Source organism: Tympanuchus pallidicinctus, unplaced genomic scaffold (assembly GCF_026119805.1).
Source record: "Tympanuchus pallidicinctus isolate F22 unplaced genomic scaffold, pur_lepc_1.0 scaffold8, whole genome shotgun sequence".
Lineage (NCBI taxonomy): Eukaryota > Metazoa > Chordata > Aves > Galliformes > Phasianidae > Tympanuchus > Tympanuchus pallidicinctus.
In genome coordinates, this window is record NW_026294802.1 from 48874631 (window position 1) to 48898097 (window position 23467).

The 23467-nt window shown below is 45.2% G+C and overlaps 1 protein-coding gene across 1 annotated transcript in view; it reads left to right on the top strand.

The window, feature by feature from the left end:
* The window catches only part of PAPPA (pappalysin 1), a 172590-nt gene that overhangs the window by 18233 nt on the left and 130890 nt on the right, over positions 1–23467 (top strand). The window contains exon 2 of the mRNA XM_052669628.1: positions 6600–7668. Coding sequence (XP_052525588.1) covers positions 6600–7668 — 1069 coding nt within the window. The remainder of the gene's footprint in view (positions 1–6599; positions 7669–23467) is intronic.

The following is a 23467-nucleotide window of genomic DNA, read 5'->3' on the forward strand; positions in this document are numbered from 1 at the left end:
TTATTGTGAAATGCTTAGGGAGATCTAGATAAGAAGGCACCCTTCCTGCTAGTACTTGTTTATGCTGATCCTATATACAGAGCAGCCCTTGCAAAAGCAGTGCGCGGTCCAAGGATGACCCTGTTACGATGCTGCCAGGCCTGGAGCTCACTCCTCTGTGCCACATGGTTATGCAGTTTTGTGTGTTCGCTTACACCTCAAAATCCCCCACAATCTAATAATTTCTCACCAACCCCAGCCTACCAGATCTGTTTGCAGTAAGCTCTTATATACTGTTAGTGGGTATATTCTCACAATGGGCTCAGCCAAGTGTCACTAACATGATTGTCCATGCCAGTGGCTGCTCGGCTGCAGCCTACATGATTTTCTTATCAGAAGGGAAGGATTTATGTATGTTCATAGCTAACCAGCAACTACAAATTCATGTGTTGCTGTTGCAGCCTTTCTCACCTCCCTGTTTTCAGGCTTCTTGTTGGGCATATGAGTGTCTGGGAATTTGAAAAATGGTACAGAAAATATGTGTAGTTCAGTGCTAAATGGCAATGATATTTATATTTTGATACTGAGAAGAGCCTTGTACCAAATTCTCAGCGTTAGATAGGCATGGCTGCATTAAGGCTCTGTATTTCTACAGAATGAAGATCTTGCCTTTCACGTCAAAGAATTCCATCCTTCTGTCTTGGATCTGAATCCTATTGCATAGCTTGGAAATGTTAATATCTTGTCTGAAATTAGTTGGATTGATAGCAGTGGCAGACATCCCCCTTTTCCTCGCTTGGTACATTGCCACCTGAGCAAGTCTCAGGTGGTTTGCTTGAGACATTCCTGGGCTCAGGGGATGACCTCAGGAGGCCTCTCAGCTGCATTGGAAATAGTATAGATAGAGATGTTGCCTTAAGTACTCCAGATTCTGAATTATTTAACTATCGTGGAAGGAAGCTGGGGGCTGGGAGAAGCACGGCAAAGGAAAGGAGAGATTATTTCTCCCCTTTGTAAAACTGTATTGGGTTCAACATCATACCATGAAATATCCAGTGCAGAACTCAAGAACTGCTCCAGTGGATCTTCGCTGACTTATCCAATTGCATGGAACATGGGGATACTTAACCCAAATCTGTCGGTTTTAATTATTTTCCTCTGGACAGATAAAAGCTTTCTATAGGTTCCTGTAGAATATTTGCTCTTTCAAGCGTTCCTCTGTGCTTTGATACTAAACGATTAAAGCATGCTAAAGAAAAAAAACAGCCCCAACCTTTAGCTCCCTGTTCTTGGGCCCCCTGACTGCGGCTTTGATTGTTGACCTAAATTCCCCTTTCATAACAGTCCTGTCACCTCTGGTTGTAGTCTCCCAGCAAAACAGGCACAGCCAACTTCCAGAAGTGCAGAGCACCGCTTTCTGCTCCGTGCGGCCGGGACGGCTCTGCAGTGCGCCCGAGGTGGTCAGCATCGAAGCAACCTCCTCCTTCCCCTTCCCCCAGCCTCAGCTCCTGGAAAGTAAAGCAAAACAAAGTCTCAGTTTTATTCCTTCCCATTGCTCAGCAAAGGGGGGAAGCTTTTTTTTCTGCGTAGAGAAATAAGTTCTTAGGTAATTCTATGGCTGGGCTGATTACCGGGAAGCATGCTGTTAGCAAGATGCAAGAGCTGGCACTGAAGGGGCCGAGGGAGGCCTGGAGTCTGTTATTGATAATGTTAAAACGAATTACAGCAGCTTGCACGGGCTGCTCTGGCCTCTTCTTTCAAACTCTGCCCACAGAGAGCTGCTTATGACTTGCAGCCTCAGCCTCTAGCTGTGAGTTCCCGACTCTGCGGCTCCTGACAGCTCCTGGGAGCTGTGAGCTCCTGTTGGCACCACGAGGATGCAGTGCCCTGTGCCCAAAGCCAGATCTTCCCTCAGAGTTCAGCAGACAGTGTTGCTCATTGGCCTCATGCTGCCCCATCCCATCCAGCACACGGGGCTCAACAGCACGGCTGTAAGTTTCCAGTGGGATCCTAAGAACAAACTAAGGTAGAAATCACCATAGAATCATAGAATGGCTTGGACTGGACCTCTAACCCATCCAGTCCCAACCTTTGCTGTGGTCTGGGACCCTCCCCAGCTCAGGCTGCCAAGGCCCATCCACAGCCTTGGGCACATCCAGGGATGGGCACCCGCAGCTCTGAGCCTCACTGCCCTCTGAGTAAAGAAATTGTTTAATGCTTCCTTTAATGCTTGCTTAATGCTTCCTGAATGCGATCAGGTTTGACGAGCAGTTGTATTTGGGAGCAGCTGTGGCTTGGTAGCCAAAGAAGTGACATTTCACTTCAGAAATAAAGGGAGAAACTGTACTACTGGTTTTCCATGTTTGACTGTTGGCATTGGGCCTTCGGGGTTCAGTTTTCCAGCAGCACCCACTATCTCGTTGCCTAAGAATTCACTTTTCCTACAAGGGACAGGTATCGTGGGGCTGGAAGGAGTCCGGTGGGCCTTCCATGCCCTGGCTGAGCACAGGAACGTGGCATCATGGTGTGTTCATGCGCTCCTCACTGCTTGTGGGGAGGGACGGTTACCAATGACTCTTACTGGAAAGCTGAACTTGTGCCTCTTCTTTTTTTAATGAAAGATAAATTCGGTTTTAATCCCTTGGGCTTCAGGAACAGGAGCTTTGCAGGGGAAGAAGTCCCTCAGACGAGGGGTTAGCAGGGCTGTCAGTGTTCTCTCAGCTACCGCTCCGTCCCTTTCTAGCAACTCAAGGCGAGCAGAAGTGAGGAAAACTGTTTGCTGCTGTATGAAACTTGTACATATTTTTTTAATCTAATTGCTGTGGGGAAAACAAACATCAGTTTTATTTCGCACCATTTCTTGGCTCAGGAACTTGAGGCACATTCGCCAAATTGTGGTTTTGCAGTCATTGGATTGAGTCTCATTTACCATGAGGCCTCTTTACACCGCTCTTGGTTTCTTGAGGGACACAAAGTAGCTAAAAATGTCCTCTGCGACGTTATTGTAAAGAATTCTCTGTGTAAATGAGCATCTACACTCTGTATGTTTTTCATGTAAATGTTGGTTGCGGTCACAGCTGAATTTTGAAATTCAGTGTGAGCCATTGTGAGGGGGTGATTTTGCTCAAAAACAGCCTTGTTTGGGGTAAAAGAGGCCTCTTCATGTTTAAAGTGTTCTTAATTATGTCTAAGAAATAACTCATGGCTATGGAACCTTTTACTAAATTGAAATAAATTGTGAAAACATCAAATTATTCAGTTTTCAGAAGTTCTGGCAATTATCTGACATGTCCCTCTTCCAATGGTTTTGCCCTTATTAGTTGTCACAGAAGAAGTAATAAATTCTTTTATTATGACATCCAAAGTCCCAGCTGAAATGAGTTTCATTGTGCTGGGGACAAAACGGAAAAGTGACACTCCCTTAGCCGGAGGAGTCGTAGTCTGAAGCCAAAAGTAAGTGAAGGAATGGGAAAGTAGGTACAGCATACAGGCAAAAGAGGGTCATAAAGAAGTGGTACAGCTCTGCAAGTTATAGGGAGTGTGTGTTTCTCATCCCTATTCTTATTCTTTTTCCTTTCTTTTAAGAATAAAACGAGTCTTTCTGCTGAAGGCATTGGGATCAATCCATCTTTTCATCAAGAGTTGAATGTCTGTAATAGTAAAAGTTTAAGAAAAGAATACTGGATTTGGCATATGGGTTCAGTAATGACCTTCGCCCTAAACTAGAAAATGTAAGGAACTGGAATAGTAGACTGTTCAGTTCAGCAGCTTTCATACTGGCATGTTCAGTGGTGTCCCTATTGTCACTGCTTTTTTTCTTTCTCTGCCCTCCTTTGGCTCCCTGTAAATCTCGAATTGGTGGCAGCTGTTTGAGCCAAACTCAAGACACGTTGCATCACATCAGGGTTTAAGTGCTCAAAGGCAAGGGAGGATTGCTACTATTCCGTAGTATTCCTCCAGCAGCTCCATCTGTTCAGCTGAGGTCAATCACTAGCATCATGCAGCACTTCAGAGAGAGGGGAAGATGTTCTTTAATCCTGGCCAGGAAACTGAATTTCCATTCCATGATAATTTATTCATTCTCTGGGGGAATATTTCCAGCCAGTTGGAACAGAAAGCCCCAAAAACTCAACCCTGGCAGACTGTGTGGTGGACTTCAGCCCTCCACCTGACAGTGGGGATGTGGGGCACTTTGAGAACCAGGCACTGGGCTGCAGAGGTGGCGAAGATGGCATTGGGTGCAGTGCAGCAGGCTGACTGCTGCACCAGGGTCAGAACCCAGCAGGGCCTTGGGCCAGGCTGAGACCCACAGCTTCTGGGGGGCATTTGTTAGGACTAGCCCATGTCTGCATCTCTTCTGCTTTCACCAGGTTGGTATTTGGTGGCAGGCAAAAACTCCATTACAAAATGTCTGACTGGTTCAAATGGCCTTGTTATAATAAAGAGAGACCGTGGCGTACCTATAAAAAGGTCTCCTTGTTAAGGGAGGTGGCTTTCTTTCATGCTGGGTTCCTTTTATATGATATGCTTTTACTCTTTTTCTTCACTATTTCCCACGCTGGAAAGAAAGATATTCAATAACAAAAAGTTATTGAAACAGAATGGACTCCCCTGGGAGTTTAATTTTGCAGAACTGGGTATATTTTGGAACATCCCATCTCTTCACCTTTGAGCCCTGGTTTACATGGATGCCATACCTCCATACAGAGCGCATTCAGGTGTTTCTCTGGGGCAGAGGGGAGAATCAATAGAAGTCACTGCCAGAAGAAGAGAGTCTCTCTTGTAATGCCCCCTCGCACCCAAGGACAACTGTTTCCATGCTTGCCCAGCTCTCAGGGACCTCTGCCTGCTATACTGGCAGGGCAACTTTTGAATAAAACATCATTTTTGGCACTTTTTTTTATGACTTACTCAGGAGAGGGACTTGACTTGCCAACTGTCTTCTCATTCATTGCAGTATTATCCACACACTACTGCTGGACAATACCTTCATTTGAGTTTTATAAAAATGCAGACCTTTATGGGCTGTCATACATCTCAAAAACGAGTGCCTTCTAAAAGTGTTTATTCCATTAAAAAAAACAGGAGGTCCCTGACTCCAGAAGGTCATCGGTAGCTTTGGCTTTCATATCGTGAGTTTCTCAGGTAAACATCCATCCCAGCAAATGTCGGGAGTCTTTTGGCGTATTTGTTTTTTCCTTTGCTGTTCCTCCTCCTCTCCTTTCCCGTGATCAGAAGTAGCAGCATAAACTAGAAGCTGGTCTCAGAAAGGTTTTGAACTGAGTGCGCCCTACAGATGAATAAACACATTACCTTCCGAACCCTGGGATCTCTCTTCCAAGGGAAACAGGAAAAGGGGGAGCTCAGAGTCCCTAGCAAAATACCAGCGTGCAGAAAAAAAACCCTGTTTAAATTTTTTTGACTTTCCCATCAGAAGCCTTTTTTGGAGGGGGGGGTGGGAAGGGGGAGGAGAAGGGAAGGGTGTGAGGAGAGGGGGGAAGGTGGGTGCTGGGAGAGGGGAGGAAAAATACAGTGAATGCTCCTGTAACCTTTGCTCTGTTGATACTAGACAAGACTGCACTGTTAATGAGTGATTGTTAACAGATGGCTGTTGAGCAACTTAGTCAGAAGCAGAAGATGTTATTTGGTTGTAGTGCTGGGAGGGTTAGGGTGCAGAGGTGAGGTAAGGGGATATTTAGTCTTTTCATGAGGACTGAACTGTCAGAGATTTATGATTTTTGGTTAGGTTTTTGGAAGTGAAGGCTTGGGGGAAGGAGTTTCTGTGAGCTGGCAGAGGAAGGCCATTGGTGCTGAAGGCTCTAATGATTATTTTTGCAGTCAAAGGGTCTCACCGCAGCCTGTGGCCTTTGAGAACTGAAAGATGGAAATATACATCTTTGACTTGCCAGCTCTCATGTCCCAGGCTGGGAGGAACGAGGTTCTTTCCATCTCTTGTTGGTGAGGATGTATCGAGAGAACTTAAGGTGTGGAACTGCACTTTGTATATGAGATAAATTATTCATGGACACCACTGTGTACCTTTTTTGTGCTGTTTTTTTTTTCTTTTTTTTTTTTTTCCATGGATATGAGTTTGAAGGCTGCCTGAAAATGTTACACTTGCTCTCAGCAAATTTTGGGTATTTGATCATACCAAGATTATTCCAAACTGTGCTGTTAGTTGGATTTCGTATCTACCTGCCTCTGGCCCTTGCTAGTTAAAGGGTTCAGGGGTGTGAGATATGAGTGAGACCGACAAGGATCGCTTCTCAGGAGCATTCTTGTTTTCAGCCGGTGATGTATGGCTTGAATGAAGACAAGACCAAATGCACAGTGCAACTTCCTACTGATAGGAATTTGCAAACAGTGTTTGTCTTCAGTCAGAAAAGGGGAATCCCACTCATACATGCCACTGGCAAATCTTTAATAGCGAATCTTAACATGACCTCCCACAGCTGTGTGCCGGATGATTTAATGTCTTTCTTGTACACTAACTTTCTAACGTGTATAGATGAACGTGTGTTTATACATATCTAGGGAGAGATTTATACAATATGAAGACTAATTGCTTTATTTGCTCTGTCATCCTTATTTATCCGTATTTCTCTTTTGGGGGCACGTAGGACTGTATGACAAATGTTCTTACACCTCCCGTGACCGAGGATGGGTCCTGGGGATTAACACCGTCAGTGACCAGGGGAATAGAGACCCCCGCTATTTCTTCTCTCTGAAGACAGACCGTGCTCGCAAAGTGACCACCATTGCAGCACATCGCAGCTACCTCCCCAACCAGTGGGTTCACCTGGCTGCCACGTACGACGGGCACCTGATGAAACTCTACGTCAATGGTGCCCAGGTAGCCACAAGCGGAGAGCAGGTGGGCAGCATCTTCAGTCTTCTGACATTGAAGTGCAAGGTGCTCATGGTTGGAGGAAATGCCCTGAACCAGAACTATCGGGGCTATGTGGAGCACTTCAGCCTCTGGAGGACAGCCAGGTCTCAGAAGGAGATCTTGTTGGACATGGGCCAGGCGATTCACAGACAAGACATGCCTCTACCTCAGCTAGTTCTTCAAGACAGTTTACTGAATGTGAAAAACACCTGGTCTCCCATGAAGGACGGCAGCAGTCCTCAGAGCAAGTCCAGCTACCATCACGGCTATTTGCTGGATACCAGCCTAGAGCCTCCTCTCTGTGGACAGACAGTCTGTGACAACACGGACGTCATTGCCAGCTACAACAAACTCCCCAGCTTCCGCCGTAACAAGATCGTTCGCTACCGTGTGGTAAATCTCTACGACGACAAACACCAGAACCCCACAGTCAGCCAGCAGCAGATCGAGTTCCAGCACCAGCATTTAAACGAGGCTTTCAGCCGCTACAACATCACCTGGGAGCTGGAGGTGCTGGAGGTGAAGAACTCATCCCTTCGGCACCGACTCATCCTGGCCAACTGTGATATCAGCAAGATCGGGGACGAGAACTGCGATCCCGAGTGCAACCACACCCTGACCGGCTATGACGGAGGAGACTGCCGGCATGTACGCCACGCGCTGTTCAACAAGAAGAAGCAGAACGGAGTGTGTGACATGGATTGCAATTACGAGAGGTACAACTTTGATGGTGGGGAGTGCTGCAACCCGGAGATAACAGAAGTCACCAAGACGTGCTTTGACCCATATTCTCCGTACAGGTAGGCGATTTTTTCAACGAGCTTTTTCCATTCATATTAATGAGCATCTGTCTAGGTATTGATCAGCCTGCTGGCTGCTGAACCGTTGTGTTATCGACGTTATGAGTTGGGTGTTTTTAATGCATTTATTTTTTTCTTGGTATTTGGCTGACATTGCAATTACTTGAGTGCAATCTCAGTAATGGTCTCAACTGTGTATTACCACTGAAATCTTAACAATGTTGGAAGACCCATTAGTTGTTGGTTCTGAACAGTATGTTGTAGCAATGCCTAGCTCACTTTGACCACAGACTAGATTAGATGCCATAGGAAGCTCATATGGTTTCAGTCACTGTCCCTGGGAATGTTCAAGAAATGTTCAGATATTGTATTAAGGGACATGGTTTAGGGGGGAAACATTGGTGGCAGGTGAGTGGTTGGACTGGATGATCTTCGAGGTCTTTTCCAACCTCAGTGATTCTATAATTGTGTGATTCATGTGTATTTACAGAGTGAAGAGCTCTACAAGGCGTGTAACATAAATATTCCCAAGTAGTCTTAAATTTCGTAGGATGCCTTTGAAGATGGGCAGGTTATTCTATGTTCTTAAAGCTGTGAGAGTGCAGATTACTGTAAGAACTGCTGTAAGGGGCTGCTGAGTCTGTGAGTTATGAGGAGGGAAGTAGGTACTCGGTTCTTGGGAGCGCCGATGCACATGGTGGGTGGATAACTCAGCTCTCCATAAACATGAAATCAGCAGTAATGCCACCTTCCTACAAATGAGGGAGCAGCCTTCTGTGGATGGATATGAGCTTATAAAACCTGAGATTCCCAGCTACAGCTTCCTCATGTTGTAGTTTAAAGGGGGCATTCCTGAGTTACTTGCATCAGTTGAGCACTGCATAGCTAGAGTTATTCCAACTGCTTTTTCATCACTTTCAGACAAGAATTAGTGTGTTTGGTTAGAAAAAAAGTTTCTTGTTGGTGAGCTAGTGATGTAAATGCACAGGAGATGGAGGTGAAGGATAAAATTCTGTTGTCTGTATCCCATGTTACTGTTTTCAAGGGCAGTTCATGGAGTCACAGTGAAAAGCCTTAAGACAGAACACCCTGTGTCGTCAACACTGAAGTTCAGGTTAAGAAGGAAAGTATGAGCTGTTCTGGAGTTCTAATTATATCAATTCAGGCTATATTTGTAATTTCCTTAGTAGAGAGAAGTTTTTAAACAACATTATCTTCTCAATTGGAGCTTAAAATACACATAATTAAGCTGCAAAGAAACTCTTCCATTCCTTTTTTTTCCTCCACTCTAGTGAGTTTTTTTTTTAAAAACATCCGTATAGCTCAGCTTGACTTCAGTCAGTTATCAGTGAACAAGGCTCAAATGGGAAGCTACTTTAAGCACTAATTATTGAAAATATAAAAAGAAAAAATGCCAGTCTTTTAATGCTGTTCAACTGGAGAGGAACACAACTGAGCAAATATCATCAAAGGCGCAATGCAAATGTGGTTGTTTTAACACTGTCGTTCTGAGAACTTGAGGTGTTAGTTATAACAGCTATGACAATTTTTAGAAAAATACATTATTTTTAATCTGATAGTACCCTTTTATCACTTGTACTGTGACCAGCATAATACCCATGCAAAATGAAACAAGAAATGCCTCTTAAATTGTAGTTTTCAGATTTAAAGCTGTGCCTTAATGTTATTCTGATGCTCCTATTGTTTCTACTCCAAATGAAGTTTCTTTGCTGCACAGACTGTACTAGCACAAGCCCAAGCTAGGAATTTAATTCCAAGATCTTCAGTTACCTTAAGACAGCATACTTGCTTCTCATACCCATGTGTATGTTGTTTTTGGAGACAACCACCTTGCTTGGCTCTTCTGGAGGATTTGTGTGCAGCACCTATTCTCCAGTGACACACATCAGTCACTATTGGAGGCCTTGAAGTTCCTCTTCCACACCACAGAACTCGAGTATATCTGTAGTCCATCTGCAGATTTGTTTGCAGCGTTTAGATTTATTTGGCTTTGCCTAGGAGTTGTAATGCAGCACTCACCGTTGGCAGTGAGACCAAAGGCAGCAGAAGGCAGCCCTCTCTCTGGAGCCTTTTCCTGCTGGCTGAGCTCCTGCCTACACGGTGCTGGGTGCTCACAGTCGGTGTTCCACAACACAGCACTTAGAACTGTAGATTTGATCAGTGAACTTGGTTAAGATTGAACTCTGCTCGGAGTGTTTGAGCTAATGGGTACAGTTTTAGGGCAGCGGCTTTGTTAGCAAAGATTTCATTGACTAAAAGGGTGAAGACTCAAATCCTGTGTTTGGCTGAGGGCAATCATCACCATCCCCTGAGAGAGATTTTGGTGCCAATTAGTGACTCAGTCAAAATGTGTGACTTAGTTGGCACCATCTGGGCCCATTTGGCATCACCAGCCCCTCTTGTCAGCACTTTCACTGGCAGCCCTCAGTCCCCTGTACTGCAGGCCTTGCACTGCATCACTGAGGGCACCTCCGCAGTGCCGAGAGCTCTCATCGAACTCCAGGTGTTTCCTCTGCCACAGTTCAGTCTAACAACAGCAGAAGAAAGAGAAATGAGCCCTTGGTTTGATACGGCTTCAAATAAAGTAAGATGGAACAGATGTTACCAATACAGAGTTCCCTGAGCTTTACGTTGTAGAGGCTCTTCAGCCTTCCTTGGTACTGGGAGTCTTGAGATGCTACTGGGTTTTGTTCTTCCTGCATGCTCAATGTCAGCAGTTGTAGCCAGCTGTTCACCGTGCGGAGTTTATTCCTGAAATAATTCTGCTCGTTGGAACCAACCAGAAAGTGCTAATGTTTGATTAATGCTGTTATAAACAGGAACCCTCTTCAGTGCCTCTTCATCCCCAAAAGGAGGTGGATTCATTTCCTGTCTCTTTCCTTCTTGTGTCAGTCTCAGTGTGACCATCTCAGCCCCAGCCCTTCCAGCCTCCATCCTGGGATCTCCTAATGTTGCTGTGGATATCTGTACAAAAAACTCTGTGTCTGCCTCTTGATGAGTTGTAACCCCAGATGCAATGGTACTGGAAAAATTGAGGCAACTCCAGTCTACATTGTAAGTTGCTTGTGATTTTTTTGGCACCTTGGACTAAGTTCTCAGGTGCTCTGGTGGTGTCCTTCAGCCACTGATGTGGTGCAGCTCAAGGGTGTTGTTTTTTTTTTCTCCCAGCCTCTCCTTTTGACACCTATGCAAAACGTTTTCTTCGAAGAGCTGAGATTCTGTGCCATATTCAGATAGTGGGGGATGTTGGGGATGGAAATTTAATCTGCAAAGATGTTTGCCAGAGGGACAGTTCAGAGGGACAGCGCTGATGGATGGGGCTCTGCTGCTCTGGGAGCTGCAGAGGAGAAAAGCTGTAAACACTGTTACCAACTAGATCATCTCTCCTCTTTATTAGCAGCCTGCAGGGCAAAAAACCCAACATGACTGGTTATCATTATTCACATAACAGGCTCTATCCGAGACATCTGCCTAACTTCTTTTCACTAATTTCATGAGAGCGGGACAGAATGTGTTTAGACCCAGCACAAGGTTTGCAAATACTCTTCAGCTTTTCTTTATTTCTGCAGTTCTGGAAAGATGAGAACATGCTAAGATCAGGCAGCCTGTCCCAGTACAAAAGCAAGGAGCAAGGATAGACGTAGTTGCCAGAGAGACACATTCCTAGTGTTGTTTGGGATACTGCTGGTTACAAAATAGGGAAGACTGAGCTCATGACACCTACTATGGCTCCTTTTCAAAAAACTTGAAACAAACAGCAAGGGATCATAGGAAATTATCCTCTGTAAGTGCCATTTGATGTGGTGAATTCTTGCACCATACTATGGTTAACTGAACCATTCCTTTTATGTAATATTGGGTTTTCACATCAGGCTTCACCACAGGATTGCATATACAGATAAGAAAGCCTCCCTCTGATGGCTTAGGAAAATAGTGATGACATTCCTGAAACAGTGCAAGCTACTCCCTCGATTCAGACAATGCACTGAATACTTGTTGGAAATCTCTTCCAGAATAACTCATCATGGGGACAGTTTTTCTCAATATCCACATATGTGCCCTGAAGGCTCCTGTAGACCTTCTGTTCACCTCAAGGAGGGCAGAACACCTGCCTGCAAGCTCAGAGCAACATGGAGCTGAAGAACTGGAGCCCGGTGCCCTGCTGGTCCCAACCCTTTCACTATACCCTCCAACTCTTGGCCTGTGCAGCTTGGCCAAGCCCTGCATTGCATTTCACCAGCTCAACTCATAATTGAGGACATTTCCAGTCATACACGAAACAGACTCTAAATACACATTTGAACCATTTGTAAAAACTTCTCCTGTGGTAGTTTTGAACTGCAGTAGCTGTGACAGAGCCTGAAGGACACAACGCGCTGTGCCATGTGGGACACATGAGAAGCAGGAGGGGTTGGCTCATCCTCAGCCTAGCTCAGCCTCATGCAGGTAGCGAAGTGGCTGCACGTCAGGGTTTTTCCATGAAGCTTCTGAATAAGTCAACCTCTTAACTGCCTTTCTTTCTTTTCCATTGAAAATCCTTTCACGAGGCTTCTTTGCAAAACACGGATCAATTTACTTTGGGGGAAGGAGGCACATGCAGTGCCTTCTTCTAGGAGCTGGGAGAGTTGTAAGAAATACTCCTTGATTCCCAAGAATGAATTAATTTCCACCTAATCCAAAACACTGAAAAGAACAGAAGAAATTCATCAAAGCTGTTCATTTCAAGAAGCTTGAGGACTTAATCCCCTGCCTTGAAGAGGCCATTGTACAGCTCTTGACATCAAGGATTCTCGCACTCACTCAGGTATCAGCAGAACTATAGCAAATATCTGAGTTTTTGTCTAGGGATTCAGTGCTAAATGTCCAGGTCTTTCCAAAGGGCTGTTTAGAAGGTGGAGAGATAATGCTCTCAAGGACAAAGTTGCTGTATCTTGGTAGTTTGCACCCAACAGCCAAGTCCCAACAGGAAATCCTCTGCTCTCTGTTTATTCTGTCCTCTATTCCAGATGTCAGGGATGTTAATCAGCTGGGAGGAATTGCATCTGTTCCCATGCTAGCAACTGACATTTATAAGTCTACTATTGAATTCTGATATAGTCAGGATTTCATTGCTAAAGAAACTATCCCTATGTATGCAATTGCACACTCTCAAATCGTTAGGAGTTTGCTCTATTTAGATTGTCCCACAGTCATCTTTTCCAACAGCTTTTTTTCCAGAAGCATTTTTTCCTCAAGACTCATAGGACTCACGGTTTCTTTCATGGACATTATCCATTATGTAAAAAGATCACTGTCTGGTCAAACTGCAGGATGCTTGGAAAGGAGACAGCCTATAAAATCTATGGAGTAAACTATCAGAGATGATGAAAAAACCTTGTAGGAGACAAGAGATGAAAGTCTTATACTCTCCAGTGCCAGTGCAGGCCCATTTGGCTCTGGAATCCTGGGTGAAGGTTGGTAGGGACCCTGCAGCACTGGCACCAGTGCTCTCCGTAACCCCTTTACCAGTTAGGGTTCATCCCCCCCACACGTTCTGGAATGCAGCAGTCTGGGTAAGGCTGGTTTGTTCCCTTTGCTGGTCAGTGCAGTTGATACTGTTTAACCCATCCAGTTTGGTCATGGCCAAAATGCCTCTTGGAATGCTGTGGAGCTCTGTGTTTATCACCATTTTCTCCCATACCCAATTAGGTACCACCTCTCTTCAGCAGGGTGTGTGTTGTGCCTTGTGTTTTTAATTAGCAGCAACCCAAGCCTTCCGTAAATACAGGCGGTTGTCCCTTTCACACCGAAAGATTCAAAGCACAGGTTATTTCTATGCCAAGCTTATCCTGCACTTCCATTTGCAATTCCAATCCTACCTTTCTGAGTTCATTTTTGATAGGAATTTAAATCCATTTAGTGCGAGCAGAAGCTGCCCACTGAAGAAACACAGAGCAGCCACCTCCACCGTGCTTTGTTTGCATCATGGAAGAGCACAGCGCCTTTGGCTTTGCCCCTCACGTGCAGTGCTGCATGTGGACAAACAGTACTTGCGCTGTTTGTTTTTCCTAGCAATCCCTTCTTGTCACTGCCAGTGGAAATGTACAGAAATCTTTCAGGAGAGAGGATGCTGACTTGTGTTATCCTGGGGGAGTTCGCTCTGTGCAGCCGCACTTCAGCATGCCTCGTGCCTTCATGTAGCAGTTCACAGGATTCAGAATTTTCTTTATGCAGTCTCGACTGTAAATGTTGATGCGAGTGGGGGCATTAATTCTGGCCCAGCAGCTCTGCCTTTGCCCAATATCTGTGAACTTCATGCCAGGGAAGAAAGCCAACCCAATAGCGTGATTACTCAGGTAATAGCAGTTTCTATGAGTAGTTTATATTTTGGGGTAGAAGAATACCTTCATGCCACAGAGGACTTGCCTGCAGCCTCAGTAGATGTGATGGCAAGACTGGGAAAAGGGATGCAAGTTCAGAGCAGAATAAAGTGCTGACACTGTGCGAGTGCTGCGATTCGCAGAGCAGCAAAGCTCTGACGCACTGTGAGAGCTGCAGCTCAAAAGTGAGACAGGGGGAAGGGCAGCTTGCCTCTTTTTTAAGCCCATCCACAGTGTAAGGACAGAAAGATAAGAAGAAGACAAAAAAGGGATTGGACAGCTGGACCTGATGATCTTAGAGGTCTTTTCCGACCTTAATGATTTGATGATTCTGTGATTCTGAGGGTTTACGAGTTTAAATTTTGTCCTTATTTTTTTTTTTCCCCAAATTAATCAGTCTATTGTTTAAAAAAAAAATAAAAAATGAGGTCACTTTCAATAAATCATTGCTTCTGATCTTTTTTCGGGCTTTCTGCTTTTAGTTTGCTGGCCTGTTGGAGGATTTCAGAGGTATGAGAAGGAGTGTGTGTGGCAGGGGATTTGGAAGAGTGTGTATGTTTAAGTTTGATAGCTGGAGCTGAGTGAAGAGGGGATTAGCTAAATGGAAAGGTGAGGGGAAAGAGGAAGGTCTTGGAAAAGATTGAAGGGGAAGGGATGCAGAGGCAGATCTGTAGGCAACAACCCGAAGCACAGTTAGTGTCTACTGGCCCTCGTTTGAACTTCTTTGGCACCAGTTCCTGAAGCTTTCAGTCCCTGTTTGCCTCCTCCACGTTCCCTCCTTGTCTCCTTCTTCCCCCCATTGCAGGCAGCCCAGCCCTTCAAGCTCTCCCTCTGCCTGCCCTGGGGCTGGAGGAAGCCCAAGAAGTGATGTCTCCATTCAGGAGTTGTTCCATTCCTTTTTCAGCCGTCCACCACAGGGAGAGGTTGTGCACGGAGATTGATGCAGAGGAGGGGATGCCTGCTCTGTTAGCTGTGTGTCAGGACACCCACTGCAGTCATCACACAGTGCTCCAGGTTCCTCTGTGTGCACATCTGAGATGAAGTGTGTGAGTTGCCAGTAATCATTTCCTTACAGCTCTCAGGAAAGGCAGCGATGCAGGGCCTCAAGACAGGTATTTTAGAATTTTGATACTGTGAAACCAGTTCGATATTTATAACACCTGCTTATGCAGGCTGTGTCATAGAACAGCGTGGTGCGGATAGCAGCGGTCATCATTCATCCATTAGGGCCGGATTTGTGGGCTGGATGTATCCCCATCCACAACCTGGAGGGGTGTCTGTCAAAAACTATTCCCTGTTTGCTGGCTGAAGCACAGTTGTGAGACCCACATAGAAGAAGACATGAGCATTTGTTCTGCTGATGTCAATGTAATCCCGTCCTTCGGTTTTGTTCTGAATAAATGAGCAATGTTGGAGTTTTTCAGAGTAGCCAAACTGCAGCTGCGCAGTGTGCACTCAGCCTCAGCCCCCAGGTTGGCATAAATTGGCAAAAAAATCAGGTTTTCAGGTTCATCAGTGAGGAATGGGTAGCTTCACCATCACAGTGCTGATGCTGTTTCCAAAAGGCTCGGGGAGAGCCGCACTGAGGAAACTTCTTGGAGTACTTAAATGTTTGGGGTAGGAAAGCCTAATAAACCTCCAAAAAGCCAGGAAATTTGGAGTGAAGGCTGAAACTCCATACCTCGTGCACCCTACCGGGACTTTGTATTTCAGAACCCGTTATGTTTGTTCGCTGAAATGTCTCCAGTATGAGGCTCTTTAGGGTGGGGTTTCACCTTTAACTCTAAATTTCCTGGCATGTGTGAGTTTGAAGCACACGCTTAACTTCTCCCCAGTGCTGTTTTTCAGTTTTAATTTCCTTTTTCTTTTAAAGGAGGGACCCTGCTAGAAGGACCCCTGCTAGAAAGGGACCTCGCTGAAATCAAGATTGGAGTTTCTGGCCTAATTTGATCTTTCTGAAATTCTTCAGGAGAACGAGGTTCAGCATTTGTTTGTTCCCAGCCATTGTTTTAAAGACTCCTGTGGCCAATCCACCCCGGTGAAAAAAAAAACTGATAAAATCTGCACCCTGCAGACCAATTATTTGCGAAGGTACCCAAATGTTTGGGTAGTATTGAACAAAGCGTGGAAACATGGGAGCATCTCATGGAAATTCCACCTAGAGATCTGGTCATGGCCACAGATACGTGTGAGCTGTTTCTTGTGAAATACGTTATTTCCTTTAATTCAGTAATTGCAGAATAAGCCCACTTGTCGAGTTACATCAGTGATAGCAAAATAGTGGAAATAGCAGTGGTTTGGAATAACAGCAATGGCAATTACCTGCAATGCTTTTAAAAATAATTTTGGCCCCAGACATTGAAAAGATGTGTCATCACTGATTTGCGTGAGGGCAGCTTCAGCAGTGTTGAATTACAGGGCTTGGGAGAATAAAATTCTTTCTGCTTCCTCAAAATTCATCTTTTGAGCTATACTGACAGTAGATAATATGGAATAAATTTGCTTCTCATGCCATGTCCTTGTAGTGTCAATAAATTGAGGACTTCAATGAGAAGCTGTGGTTCTCGTTTTCCTCGGCACAAGGCTTCATTTTCATATCATTCCCATCAGCTTTGCAGGAAGAATTTATCTTAGTGAAACATCCTAGGGAAATTGGAGAAGCACTGAAGTTATGTGGCATGGGCTTTTTGAGTGCCTGCAGCTCAGGCAAGGTGTGCTGCAGTGCTTGCAGGGCTCCACGATGGTTGTGGCATGGCATGGACTTGATGTGGCCATCCCTGAGATTCAGCAGTTCTGCAGTACTGTCAAGAGCTTCACTTCAGGACTTCATGCAAATGACAATTCAAAGTGCACATGATGCTCTGTCACCAACCAGCCTGCCATGGTGGGGACAGTACCCTGCAGTGCTGAGATGATGGGAATTCATGGGATCACAGAATCATTAAGGTTGGAAAAGACCTAAAGTCATCTAGTCCAACCATCCACCCACCGCCAATACTGCCCACTGACCACGTCCCTCAGTGCCACATCTGCATGTTTCTTGGACACCTCCAGGCCTTCCAGTACTTGAAGGGAGCATATAAACAGGAGTGGGAATGGCTGTTTGTGGAGGTGGATAGTGATAGGGCACGGGGAATGGTTTTAAATTGAGACAGGGGAGGAAGTTTTTCCCCCAGAGGGTGGTGAGGCACTGGCACAGGTTGCCCAAGGAGGCTGTGGATGCCCCATCCCTGCAGGCATTCAAGGCCAGGCTGGATGTGGCTCTGGGCAGCCTGGGCTGCTGGTTGGCGACCTGCACACAGCAGGGGGTTGGAACTGGATGAGCATTGTGGTCCTTTTCAACCCAGGCCATTCTATGGTTCTGTGATTCTGTGATGACTCAACCATCTCCTTGAGCAGCCTATTCAGTGCTTGATCACTCTTTCAAAGAAATATTTCCTAATATCCAGCCCTGTATCTCCTCTGCTGAGCTGAGTGCTTCTCGATCTGACACATGAAAGCCCTTCCTCACTCTACTCGGAGGCAATATTCCGCTCCTTCCACGCTTTCCAGTATGGCCCCATCACCATCCTTGTGTGTATTTGTAATGACTTTGTAATACGGATCACAGCTGGTCGGTTTGAATTTCCCCAGAGTTACCCAGGATGCCGCTGAAAGCACGGGAAGAGCAGAAACGCTTTAATCACTTAAATCAATCAAACAGAAGAAGTAGACTTAGACCTTAAAATGTACCCCGCGACCTTTGGTGCTGGCTGCGATGACGTCTTTGTTCTATTTCTTCAAGTGCAAGAGTTTGCGGGGACTTGGCAGGAGGGTGGAGCGAGGAAGACATGCGTGGGGGTGGGGGGGGGGAGGAGGCGGTTGAGTTAAAAAAAGAAGATGTCAGTGAGAAAATGGAAATACCCTGATGCTTCTGCAGCCCGATGCTGCAGCCGCTCTCCCCTCTTTGCAGGGAAGGGGCTCCTTTTCCGTTCGCTTGGCTGTGGCCTTATTTAATCAGTTTGCTCTGACGTGGAGCCAAGAAAGGGCTTTGCTGTGCGATGCCGGGTCCTGCATGCGTTCAGGCAGCCGCAGCTGCTCCCTACCAAGGACTGGCTGTTGACTACCGCCGTATTTTTTTATAGCCACAGAGGGCAACTATTAATAGATGAGATTTACCAAAACACAGAGCTACGCAGCGTGGTGTGGAAGGGAAGAGGGAAACCTGTGTGATTTATGCCAGGAAAATTCCATGTCAAAATTATGCTGAAAGACACAGTGCAAGCAAATGTGCCAAGAAGGGGATTTAGGCTGTTACTTGGGCCTTGCCAGCACTTCTGCTCCAATAACGATTTGCCCCGTCGCATGAAGCATGTTGCTGAATTATTTCTTCAGCATTCAGCAGCACAAATACTGGGGGCAGAGATAAGGCACGGACCGAAACTATCGACTTCTCTGAGATTTGATTAGGCTATGAGAGAAATACCAAAGGAAGCAGAGGCATTCCTGACCCCGAAGACATTTCAGTTTGATCAGATGCGGGATTAGGGGTAAAATGTGAAGAATTCTGCACTGTGTGGTAGGAGCAAGCTGATCAGAGCTTGCCTCTTTGCTTATTGATTCATTTCTAATTTCCATGATAGGATGTAATGAGACTTGTGCCCTTGTCAGGCTCGCGAAGAGTATCTGTGTATCAAAGCCGACAGGCTGGGGAGCATTGGGCAGAAGGGAATGAGGTTGTCAATTTAAGCTTCTTTTGCAGTCAGAGCTCAGACATTGATTAAATAACATAAAATCCAGAGGATAGCAATTAATAGGCCCATTACTGTAACTATCTACACGGCTTTTGTGCTCTTTCCAAAGGCACAAAAGGGAATTATTTGCTTAGAACAGGACTCACAGGTAGCATGTGGGTATCAAAAACCCAAGGCATTTGGAAAGTGTTGCCTTAAGTAATTTGGTATTTGTTTTTAATTAAAATGAGACAGGGAAAGATCGACTGGTGAGAAACAGTACGTAAATGAAGAATTAAGGATCTTGAAAAGGCCGGGGCGTAGTTTGTTTCAAGTGAGCATCAGAGTGTGAAAATATTTCCAAACAGCCTGAACTGCTTATGGTTGCAAAGCTGGTTGAGAACAATTGCAAAATGGCATTTTTTGCTGTGATCTCCTGATTTCCGTGAGCTTGGCAATGCTCTATTCCTGTCTTCCCTGCACAAATGGAGACAAACTAAGAATGTCTGAGGCATATTTAGAATAACATAAACTTGTGTTATTCAAAGGACCTTAATATGTCTGCATCGTACATTTCTAGCAAAGGGTTTTCAGCTTACCTTCATGTGTCTGTGAGGACTATGGGCTGCTGATTCCTCCCAAAATGTGTCGTTGCAGCTTTCCTTTAGCACTGGCTATTTGTGGCTGTTGCTCAGTTAGTTCCTAGGGGAGCAGTCGTGCCATCTGCTTGCAGCACAGACAGACTTGCAGCATAGGCACAGGTCAGAGAATTAAATCTAAAGTCTTCATAACTGCTGGAAGAAGGTAGGTACTTCCACTACGATCTGGAGCACCTAGGTTAGCAGATGGAAATAGGAATGTAAATGCCATGCACAACTTACATCAGGCTTCCCCATCACACTGCATTCCTTAACAGTCATTCAATCATTTCTATTTTTACGTGTGTAATATTGTTCCAAGTGTATGTTATGCTTTCTGTCTGGAGTAAGTTACGCATCCCAAGCTCTTTGAAGTCCCAAGAAAGATTGAACTCCAACAGACTTTGGCTTGGATCTCCACATCCAGAGCACGTGCAAGGTCGTGAGCCTTCCTGAAATGAAGGGCAATAGCTAAAAGGGAAGCTCCTACAGAACAGCACTGCACTGAGTAAGTGGAAGAAATGTTTTGGGTAAGGATTGATGGCAACAGTTCACAGCATTATGAAAATTACTTCCCTTTTGCCTCCAGCCTTTTTACCACTGCTGTGTCGGTGCCAAAAACCAGAACTCACTCACTAATTCTTCCAGAATTGATCGGTCATGATAAACTTCCAGACACAGAGTAAAATGCTTCCGTCAGACACATCAGAGTGTTTCTCCCACTTTGCCTGAAGATATTCATGTCGTTTGATTCCCCCTCTGCACCCAGTTGGATTCAGATAAGGGATAGAAGTTCCTGGCTTTCTCCTCATCTGCTCAGAATTCCTCTGATAGTTTTACTTCTCAGGATATGTTTATTCACATGTTTTGCCTCCGAATGTCTTGTTTTGCCATGAAAGTTCAGGCTCACCCTTGTCTTGATCAGACACAAAATTATCTTTTTATTTATATCTCAGAATGATATCCAAAGAACCTTGAGTTTTTGATATAGAAACCCATCAGTAGGAAATACTCCAAAAGGTGCTTCCAGGTAGCTTAGCAGGTGCCTTCAGCACACTTTCTGCTGCACCCAACTGAGTGACCAAGGTGGGATTTTAGACTTTAAAGCTCTCAAGACGTGCTCGGACTGGCCACAGAGGAATTGGAAAAGCAAGGAAGTTCTTCATCAGGCCTATAATGAGCAGTGTACCCCAGGGTGGGTACTGGACCTGGTCTTGTTCAACATCTTCATCACAAGCGTGGATGAAGGGATAGAGTCCACCGCCCTCGGACAGTGCAAAGCTGGGAGGAGTGGCTGACACAGCAGAAGGCCGTGCTGCTGTTCTGCAAGACCAGGGCGGACTGGAGAGTTCGGTAGAAAGGAACCTGATGAGGTTCAGCAAAAGCAATATGGAGCCCTGCACCTGGGGAGGAAGGACCACATGGATCAGTACAGCCTGGGGGCTGACCTGCTGGACAGGAGCTGTGCGTCCACATCTGGAGTACTGTGTCCAGGCCTGAGCTCCCCAGTTCAAAAAAGACAGGGATCTCCTAGGGAGAGTCTGGCAGAGGGCCACGAAGATGGTTAAGGTCCTGGAACATCTCCCTTATGAGGAAAGGCTGAGAGCCCTGGGGCTGTTCAGCTTGGAGAAGAGAAGGTTGAGAGGGGGTCTCATCTCTTTTTATGAATATCTTCAGCTTGGGAGTCAGATGGATGGGGCCAGGCTCTTTTCAGTGGTGAGCAGCAACAGGACAGGGGGTGATGAGCGAAAACTGGAACATGGAAAGTTCCATACAAACATGAAGAAGAATACTGTGGAGCTGACAGAGTCCTGGAATAGGCTTGTGGACTCATCTACATGAGATATTCAAGGCATGCCTGGATGCTTTCCTGTGCAATTTGCTGTAGGGCACCTACTTTTTGGCAGGGAGTTGCAAGACATTTCATGCTAGCATAGATTTATAAACTATGAGTTTGTATGATTTGGAGTCTGTGTGTAGGAATCAGTGGACAAAAATTATAACGTGCACATTTGCTGGGTGCTTTGCACAGCTAGATTTGTCGTCATCAAGATCTTAAGTCCTCTAGGAGCTGTTAGTGACATGTCACTGATAAATTACTGCAGAAAACCAGAGTGAGTGTTGATTGAGATGCGTGGTTGAGTTATGTAAGTTGGGTTGCAGCGGTGCCACTGTCATGGAGAAGACCAAAGTCAGACTATGGCCTGCTGACAGTGGTGATGATACTCATGTCGAAGGTTGGTAAAGAAATCTGGCACGAAGGAAAATCATTTTTCCCCCTTATCTTTTGACAATGGGTAACAGATCTTTGCATTCTCATAGCACTTTGTTAGGGGTCTGTATTTGATTCAACTGGATCCACGGTCCTGTGGTGCCAAAACAGGCAATTTCTGCACTCATGTCTGAAGGCCAAATATATGGGTATGATTTCCTCTAGTTTACTGTTACATGCTGGATCAGTATTGTACCTTTCATAATCTGCCAGTCCAATTTTGTAGGGTCTTGGGAAATGTGTCCTCCGGGGAATGCTTACAATCAGTCTTATGTTTGGGACTGACAGTGCCTGCTTTCTGGTGGACGTGTTAGCAGATCCATATGTGAGACAACAAAAACATCCTCCCATCCACCTAATAACCTTCCTTTTGATGTGTCTGCTGCCCGTGCTTATATAAGGGGTTGAAGACCTTTTGTGCTTGACATATCCTTCAGCTCAAGAAATGCCTGCTTGCAGAAGCACACAGGTACAATGCCTTTTCCTTTACCTCGTGTCTTTGTGGAAGATGCAGGTCCTGCAGGGGTTTAAATACAACAAAGACCGATAGTTCTTGAGTGCTTGGAAAAGACACATTTGCATCTTTCCTCCCACTGATTGTATCTGCCTCAGCAGAGAGAAATGAGAGGCAAGATTTTGATGTCAGGGAGTCAGTTATCTTTGCCGTTCCCATTACCGCCACTGCTACCAACATGTTCCCCCTCCCAAGAGCAGTTTCTTGACAAAGTCATCATCTGTGAAGTCCTCTCTCCCACACTTTTCCCTTCTTTCTGTCTTCCTGCTCAACAAGAATAGAAAATTTAAAAACAAGGAACAAGTCAGATTTAGAAAATACACTCTGCACAGCCTGTTCTTTCTCCAGCTCTGAACTGTTTCCGTTGCAGGTGTGTTGGTGTTTCTGCCAGATCACCTGGCAATATACTGTGGATTCTGGGAACTTCAAAGCTGAATGTTCTTATGTGAAATTTCTCTTTCAGATTGACATTTTCTCTTTCCTTGTAATCTGCTTATTGTTGGGAAAGAACAAGAGTAACCAGCTTCAACAGATCTCCTAACACTTAGTGGTTAGTAAAAACTGCATCCAGAACATCGCCATTGAAGAGAAAGACTTTCGGGTATGACTCACCAGTAACCCTCACAAAATAGAAGAGAAAACCAATAGATCCAACTATTCTTTATTGAAACTGTTCTTTATTGAAAGAGAACAAGCCTGTCTCTGGAAGGGTGGAAACCTGAAGCTTTTAGTGTCTGTGCATAAGGTTTTCTGAGCATCCCTGGAGTGAAGTCTCCTTCACCAGTATATTCTTTGCAGTTGTATTTTGGTGTCTCCTACTGTTTCCTGCATGAGATGGAGCTAGAGGAAATTTCAGCTAGACTCACTTGAGTCAGGTTTTCATTTCTTTCTCAGAAAAGAGGAAAATTGGGATTATCCTAACTCTAAGCCATTGACGATCTGCCCACTGCAGCAGGACCAGCTTTATGCACAGCACTGCCAGAAGGATAAGAAACGAGATTTGCAAGTTCATGAGTTGTAAAAACAAAAACAGAAAAGAAGCGGCATCTCCAAAGAAAAAGTGATGTTTTGCAAGATGCATATTTGGGCTGATTATTTTGGCCCATCATCTCCAGAAGGATCTGTAATAAACTTGCTGGGTCCTTTGTGGTTATATATGGTTTTATTTATTTTTTTGATGATGTCGGCCTGATTCCAAGTTTCTTTTTGTTCCAATAGCAATGTATATCTCACTTTGTGGCACAGGGTTTATGTGCAGGGAGGATTAGTGTCAAAAAGTGAGA